The 9,305-nt window shown below is 27.1% G+C and overlaps 1 protein-coding gene across 1 annotated transcript; it reads left to right on the top strand.

Annotated features, from left to right (window-relative positions):
• Positions 1-3,327: 3,327 nt before the first annotated feature.
• On the top strand, positions 3,328-8,541 carry LOC127244264 (fatty acyl-CoA reductase 3-like). The gene is made up of 10 exons (XM_051264720.1): positions 3,328-3,515; positions 3,615-3,718; positions 4,401-4,603; positions 5,706-5,806; positions 5,941-6,145; positions 6,238-6,399; positions 6,966-7,047; positions 7,561-7,836; positions 7,953-8,080; positions 8,165-8,541. The coding sequence occupies exons 1-10, from the start codon at positions 3,437-3,439 to the stop codon at positions 8,319-8,321; spliced, it is 1,497 nt and encodes a 498-aa protein (XP_051120677.1). The 5' UTR covers positions 3,328-3,436; the 3' UTR covers positions 8,322-8,541.
• The last annotated feature ends 764 nt before the right edge of the window (positions 8,542-9,305 follow it).

The following is a 9,305-nucleotide window of genomic DNA, read 5'->3' as shown; positions in this document are numbered from 1 at the left end:
TCCCAACTCAAAATCCAAATCCCTAAACAAACACACCCTAAGTGTATTTTGGTATTAATGCATAATTATTAAAAAATAAGAAAGAAATACTTTTGAATGAGATGAACAAAAATATTACTTTGAGTTGAGACGAAAATAATAATATTTTATTGATCGGTAAAGATATATAAAATGACTTTAAGCTTTTAATATTTTGCAGTGTATGATTATTTTTACTATAATAAAAATTTATGTAATAAATTAAGGGGGTGTAATAATATATTTGAAATTATGTAAAAAATAAAGAATATTTTGACATGTGTAATTACTTTTACTATAATAAAAATTGATATTTTTGAGTGAGATGAACGAAATGATAAAAGAAATACTTTAAATTAAAACAAAATGAATATTATTTTTTTATTACTAATATAATTCCTCATATGAAATATAAAAAATATGTCCATAAAAATATACAAAGGGAACAAATACGTAATTATCGGCCAAACAGATTATTCCCCAAAGTACTTTCAACATCAATACTCAATCTTGAAAGCATTGAAGTTTTGGTTTATTTCCACCACTTGCTTTATTTTGACTTTGAGAGTGGATTTGGAATATAAGAATAGTACAACTAAATTATATATATATATATATATATATATAAATGTATAGGGATATTTTGAATGATTGATACTCCCTCCGTACCATAAGAAAGTATTTATTTTTTCATTTTAATTCGTTTCATAACAAAGTATTTATTTTTTTTAGTAACTGAACTATCTACCTAATATTACAAATATCCTTACAACCTACAATATATTACACAAATGTCATTTACCTTTATATCACACATACTAATAATGTTATTTAGTCATTTCTACTTTATTCCTACTATATCCCAATATAATACTAATATTTTTAAAACTACATAAAAAAACAAATAGTATTTTTTTTTTTGAGACGGAAAGAATATTTAAAATAGTCTTTTTTTTCAAATAAATATTTGATTTAATAAATTTTCAACGAAAAATATTGATGAATGTTCAAAAAATTACCCTACTCAATCTTTTTCTTGCATTATACTTTTTTAGTCAGTTAAATTTGTTTCTTTTTTTTTTTCGGTTAAATTTACCAAATTATTAATTTTAATAAAAAAAATAATATTTAATTATTGCTTTCATTTAATACTTATTTAATATAATTGTTATTATCATTATTACAAATTATTCTCTTTATTACTCCCTCATTCCCACCTACTATGTTCAGTTTCTATTCGTCACACATTACGTGTCACTTGTTTTTTTTAAGAAAATGATTATAAATTTTAATCTCATTTTAAATTTTTTAATTTAATTTTTTTAATTATAATTAAACTAAATAGTTATTTTAATCTTAATATATAATTATTTATATTATAAAATAATTATTTTCATTGGTACATTTTTAATTATTTACTAATTATACTTCTTCTAAATTTTTGTATCTACGGTCACCCAAACATCTAATGTGGGACAAAGGAAGTACTTAGGGTGTGTTTGTTTGAGGGATTGAATTTTTTTTTCCACTATTCATCCAATTTTTTCCCCCAAAAAATATCAAGTCAAACACCTATTTTTTATTTTTTATATTATATTAAAAATCAATTTTATATTCAAAATATCACATCAACACCTATTTATATCACATCATACAACTATTCAAATTCAAAATTTTTACTATTCAAATCTCAGCTCAAAATCCAAACCTCCAAACAAACACACTGAATGCCCATAAATGCCACTTTTTATACTTAATTAATTTATTTTTTCAATAGAATATTTATTTTGATTAATCTCCGCAATAAGAGTAATTTTACTTGATATGGTAGTATTATACAGAAAAAGTAAGCTACCTTTGACTTATGATGTGAAAACTTGAGGTGTTTTTTTGTTTGCGGCTTCAAGTTGATTAGTTCATAATATTACGATTTTCTATAACAAAATCAAACTAAAAAACATATTGGGTCGGTTGTTTTTTTTTTTTTTTTTTTTTTTTTTTAAAGACTGCACAATAATTTCCTACCAAATTCATTATTATTAGGTATAGATATTGTAATTTGTGTTGTTTCATAAGTGGATTATCATTAAAATCACACGAAACATATTGAGTAACAAAATTGAAATGTGAGCAACTTGATGTAGCAGTTTGAAATAAATTGAAATTATTGAGTGTTAAAATTGAAAGTGCCTTTGGAATTAAATATGATTGGGAATTCAAAACTGCTCCTTCATTCCCTATCTAGTTCTTTGATATATGAATGCCAACCACCTCTCTCTCTCTCTCTCTCTCTCTCTATATATATATATATATATATATATATATTGTAAAATATTATTTATTTATCTAATTTTCAAGTGTCAAAAAAAAAAAAAGAAAAGAAAAGAAAAGAAAACATGGGATGTAGGGTTGTATTCCATATACTCTATTCCCATTCTTTTTTACCTCCTAAAAAACATATAAGATCAGCATTTTTTTTTTAAATAGGGTGTATTTTTTACACTATTAATTTTTTGATAAGTTTTCTCCTTTATAATAAAATATAATATATATATTAACACAATACATAATCCTCGTTTGATTTGGGGCACTTTTATATAAAAGTATTATTGGTAATTTTAAAATAAGAATTTTAATATATAGGATTAAAATAAATTTAAATTATGTGTTTGAATATTTTATATATAATATCTTAATTAAATATATGCAATACATATATCATTTTATAGAGAATAAAATTTTAAATTATACAAGTAAATAAAATACATATTTATAATTAAAATAAAACTAATTTTATAAAAAGGAGTTTTAAATGTGGATACAAATATTTGTTTATGTAGTAGAGAAGATAAATATAAATAAAAGTGTTTTGAGTGGGTTAAGTATGACTTATATAGTATGGAGTTAATTAAGTTGATTTATATTTATTAAATATGTTTAGATTTAGTAAATTTTACCAAAAGAAAGACAAACAAGAAAGAAAAATAAGACAATTGAAATGAAATGAAAAGAACATATTTTATTTGTTGAACAATTCAATGTAAATATATATATATATTTTATATTACCGATGTGCTTTATATATCTAACATAAAATATATTTCAATTTAAAAATAAATAAATACACTCATATATATATATATATGTATATATAATAATTAATATTTGTATCACATCAAATATTTCTTCTTTTTCAATACACCCATATTTTCTCAAGCCATGCAAATACTACCATATCCTACCAAACTAAAAAATTTAACATATAACTAACTTTTGGTATTTCTCTATATATAGAGGCATATATTGTTCTAGTTCAAAAGCAATTTTGCTCTACATCTATTTCAAGCCCTTAATCCCATATTTATTGCTAATATTTCATTTCAATTTCTCCCCACTCATTTACCTAAGTCATTTTGCAATGGAGGAAGATGCAATTTTTAAATACTTTGAAGGCAAGAGTATCCTCATCACCGGAGCCACGGGCTTTGTCGCGAAGGGTTTTCTCTATTTATCTTCCATTTTCCATATTATTTTTAGTGATTTTTTCGTTTATTAACCACATACATTTGTTTCTTTCTCTTCATTGATTGAAACAGTTTTCTTAGAGAAGATACTTCGACTCCAACCAAATATCAAGAAAATGTATCTTCTAATAAGAGGAAACGACAAAAAAACTAGTGAAGAACGTCTTAAAGAAGAAGTAAGAAAACCCTTTATTTAACTAGATTTTTTTTGCATTTTTCACATATTTTTAATTTGTTGTTCCCAATGAAAATATACTAATTTTACTTAAAAAAATATTACATCTAACCACTAATTCACCTAAAAAAAAAAAAAAAAACTAAAAACTCTAAATTTACAAAACATATACCAAACACTTAACAATTTTAGTTTGAACTTTCGAGTTGAAGTATCATTCATCGATATGATTATGAATTCAAGGTCTACCGCCAATCCTATGACCCCTCGACGTATAGTTGGAGGGTTATAGCCGAACTAATTAAATGGATCAAAGTTTTCTTTGTCTCAATTTTTCTAAATCAACAAATGATCTATTGCATCCCAATATAATCTTCCTCTGGAAGTTCTCTATTACAAGGTAAATTCAAGGCATGACAAAAATATTTTATACTCCCTCCGTCCGGTTTTAAGGGTCTCATTTACCTTTTGTGCAATTGTACTTAATATTAAAAATATTCTTATATTTGTATAATTTGTTAAGCAAATGTTATTACAATAGTATTATAAGATACTAATATAAATATTTTTGTTTTTTTTCCCCTTTAATTTGTACTATGTCTTTATATAAAAAGTTAATGGGATCCTTAGCGCCGAACATATTACATTATTTACCTGCTAACAGAAATGAATTGTGTTTATAGATTATCAACACTGAGCTCTTTCGAGTTTTGAGGGAAGGCCACAGATCAAACTTCGATTCAGCTATATTGTCCAAAATTGTTCCAATGTCAGGCGATGTATCGCAGAATAATCTGGGGATAGTTAATCGACAGCTAAGAGAAGAAATGTTTCTAGAACTTGATATCATCGTCAATTCAGCTGCAACGGTTAGATTCGATGACAGGTATATATTATAATTAATACATTGAGTCATAATATATACGAATAAAGACCCTGTTTATTTGAAGTTAGGTTTCAGTTTCATTTATTATGCGATCGTCGCAATTCTCTATAAAAATATATTATTTTATCTTCATAATGTCATATCTACCACTTTTCAAATAAAAACTCGACACCAAACATCAAAAGTAATTAAACAAATTCGATAATACAATTAATTATAGGGTAGTATAGATATACATGTTATGCTTTTGATCTTGTTTTGGTACTTTACATCGAAAAATTATAAAAATCATATCAAATATAACACACACATATATATATATATATATATATGGAATTTAAAACATCACATATACTATATGTTTATATATTAGAATGTATAATTATGTACGTGAGAGGGGTACGGTGCTAATTGAGGAAAATTGACTAATCAACAGATAATAAATAAGCAGATAACATATTGTTTCAATCAATACAACATAGGTTGTATCAGTTGAAACAATGTGCTGACAGTTTTATGTATAATATGTTTAGTATAAACATATTTTATATGATGACATCAATGAACATATGTGCTGTGGTGATAATGGCTAAACGAATGATTATATTATGCCTAAATTGTAGACAGTTAATAAATAAGAGAATACTAAAATATAAGCCATATAATTTCTCAATTCTAATACAAAGTAATTATTAGATCTAATGTATTAATTCGATCTAATAGAATGATATTGTCGTATTTATACTAATATCAATCTAAGTCATTTCATGAATAAAATATGACCAATTAATCAACCAACAAAACTACTTGTTGTAAGTAACGTCTTGTTGTTGCATTGAAATATAAAAATATTAACTAATCTAACTAACATTGAACTTGGTAAAATACATTTATATTATATTAATAAAAATGATGTGCTATCTTTTATATTGTATTGTGAGCAGTAAAAATTCAGTATAATAACTACAACCCATGTTATTATATATACACAATCCATCCATTAATAATATATATTGTATTCATAAATAATAGATATTTTTCTTAATTTAATAAATATTAATCCTAAAAATTAATAATATACATGTTTTTGTTGTTTCTGTAGATACGATGTCTCCTTTAACATCAACACTCTAGGAGCTATGCATGTTCGAGATTTCGCGATGAAATGTCCAAAACTCGATACATTGCTTCATGTATCCACCGGTTAGAATCATCCATAAATTATGCTATTATTAATTGTCGTTGATTCAAACTAAATGCACGCTTATAATATTTGCGATTTAATTCATCTACTAATTCATAAATTTTATTTTTCTAATGTGTAATTTATCTAATAGCTTATGTGCACGGCATGAGGGTTGGGGTCATACCCGAGATACCATTTTGTATGGGTGAAACACTCGACGGATCCAAACTTCCGTATATAGACTTCGATGCAGAGAAGACTATTATCAAAAAAAAAATGGAAGAGCTTCAATCTGGAGAGGTCAAGGCAACGGAAAGAGAAATTTCAAGGGCTATGAAGGATTTGGGCACCCAAAGGTTGAACAAAAATTAAGATATATATATATATATATATATATTTTTTTTCAATTTACTTTGGATCTAATTAAATCGAAATTTTTTGCAATTAGATCATTGATGCATGGGTGGCCAAACACATATGTATTTACAAAGGCAATGGGGGAGATGTTAGTAGAAAGCTTCAAAGAAAAGGCAAGAGTGATCATATTACGCCCGACTATCATAACGAGTACATACAAAGAGCCATTTCCGGGTTGGATTGAAGGCTTAAGGTAATGGTTTGGCTTATATTTTTTCACCATGTAATAAAAAATTTAATTAATTTATTTGTTTTAAGGAATTAGGTTTAGTATACAAATAATTTTATGTTTTTTTTCCACTCTAATTAAAAAATTTCTTGAAACCTATCTATATTTTGCATCTACGTAAAGTTGTTCAGTTCGAACCAACCCAGACTCGCTCCAACCAAAAATTGGCTAGGGACTAGGCAAGCCTTGTCCTATGAGAAAATTGTAAAAACGATCCTCCACTCATATACTCAATTATCACGTATGTCCTTAATTTATTTATCTTGTTGAAAAAATATATCCTACAAGTTTGCAAAATTCGCAATTTCTTTATTATATTCATGTGAGATTATGTATAAAGTCTTAGAAAGCATAGGCAAGCCTTACCCAATTTCTTAATAATGCAAATAGAAAGGATAGATTTATTAATTTTCATTTTTATCTTGTTGTTGTTGTTGTTGCAAGTTTATGTTGATTAGTAAAAAAGTTACATTGTCATAAAATAGTTAACTCAAAACTTACAACATTCTCATGATAATTATGCGAAACAGAACTATGGATAGCATATTTGCTGCATATGGTAAACGCAAATTTGAAGTTTTTGTTGGCGATCCCGAATCAGTACTTGACTTGGTAAGATACAATTCTCCTAGACGACATCTTATTTCATTTGCATTATATGCGCAATACCTATATAAACAATATCTTGTACATAGATATGTTTATATATATATATATATATTTCACTATTCAATTTTGCGCAAATGAATTATATATGCCTCGTTGGGTTGGGATTCTCAGCCCCAAATTTTCCCACCAACGGCTCCAACACTCGAGAGCTATAGATACACTTATATGTATACCTCACTATAGCTATTGAGCGTTGGAACAGTGGCCATATACAAAAAAAATCAGTAGGATCTTAAAAAATATTGAAAATCTCAGTCCTTAAGTCTTCATACTATATACATGATGAGTCACTATGTATACTTTATACATACAATTTTTATTTATTTATTTATTTATTTTTTATTTTTATGTATACATTGTGAGACTATGGGGCAGTGAATATGTAGCGGTTGAGGATTCCTACAATAAAAAAAATATATGTATTACTATTGAGTTAGACTTTTCTAATGTTGGTAGATACCATGTGACATGGTGGTAAATGGTATGCTCACTGCGATAGCGGTTCAACCTAATCACCATCAACGGCGTGATCTATTAGTCTATCACATTGGCTCGTCACGAAGGAATCCTTTGAAGTTTTCAGAGCTCAAGTGGATCATGCATCGTTACTTAGTTGAAAATCCACTTCTTGACGAAAGAGGGAGAGCTATCAAAATAGGGCAACCTAAAACCTTAAATTCCATAGCCAGCTACCGTGATTTCATTACAACCCGCTACTCACCATTCCTCACGGTTAGTTTTTGAATGATATTGACGGGGGGCTTCCTCTTTACTATATCCTACATAGTTTACATAACTAATTTTTCTTTTCCGATTTTTTTCTTTTTTTTTCTTTTTCTTTTTTTCAGATTCTAAAGTTCGCTAACATAGTTTCTTGCAACCTATTGGAGAACTTATATACAAAAGAAAGTCGACGACTGAACCATGCCTTGCGTTTGATTGACCTTTACAAGCCTTATATATTTTTCAAAGGGATGTATGTACTTGGACTTTATTTTTGATTCAAATGCTACATTGAAGAGGGATTATTATTATTAATCACTTCGGTTTCTTTTGGCAGTTTCGATGATGCTAATGCTGAAAATTTACGAAGGGCTATAAAAGGGCGTGGTGACATTCATAAGGATATGCTCAATTTCGATCCAATGTGTATTAAGTGGGATGAATACTTAGAGAAAACTCATTTCCCGGGAGTCGTCAAACATGCTATGAATTGATCTACAAAGAAGGATTGTTGAATAGATTTTGAGTTGAATAATTTGCGTTAAATTCATAGTAAATCTAGTGTGTTTGATCATGTTTACAATTGTTTTCGCACCATGTTCTACAACTATTATTATTATGGAAATAAAGTCTAAATGTAAGGGTGTATGGAAATTATTTTCCCTACTAGTTTGTTTGGAAAAAATATTCTGTTGGAGTTTGATTTATCTTGTTTATTATGCAATTATCATGATTTTCTATAATAATATACTATTGATTATCATATACAAATACCAGTCATATGAAATCTTTTTTAAAAGATAAAATAAAATCAAACTTCAAAAAAACACACAGGGAATTGTGTCCTACGTTGACAAAAATAGCTAATTGATTCGTATTTCAAATTTCCAATAAAACTAGTAGAGATCCATGAAATTTAATTGAAAATTATAACCTATGTTTTTAATATGTCACAGATTTTATAGTTTAAACAAAAACAATAGAGATTCATGGAATTAAACTAATGAAAAACTATAACCCATGCTTTTAATTTGTGATTGATTCTAAATTTCCAACAAAAGTAATAAAAATACATGAAATTTTCCCGTATCAAAATCTACATTTAGGGGATCCAAATAATTCGTCCACTACAACCTATCATCAGGTTTACAAGAACTCGACACACCAACAAATATACAATACAACCTAGCCTCTCCCACACATCTTTTTGCAAAACTATGCACATGAAAATAGTCGTCACTAGTAATAACACAAACAAATATTTTCTTGCAGTAGGAGGGATGGAAGAACACGTATTGGGAGAGAAACACACTTATTTCTCACTCTAAAATTTCGTCTCAATATTCTATTACATACAAACACAGATTGGTTTTTTTGACCAACTTTGTGGCAATGGAATAGATGCGATTCTGAAGGATGGTTTGACTCCTCCATATGTCTTCCTAAGACAATTCGAATTTGTTTTTGTAACCTTTGGC

The sequence above is a fragment of the Andrographis paniculata genome, unplaced genomic scaffold, assembly GCF_009805555.1.
Source record: "Andrographis paniculata isolate CXL003 unplaced genomic scaffold, ASM980555v1 Contig9END, whole genome shotgun sequence".
Classification (NCBI taxonomy): domain Eukaryota; kingdom Viridiplantae; phylum Streptophyta; class Magnoliopsida; order Lamiales; family Acanthaceae; genus Andrographis; species Andrographis paniculata.
This window is presented reverse-complemented; position numbering and strand designations above follow the sequence as displayed.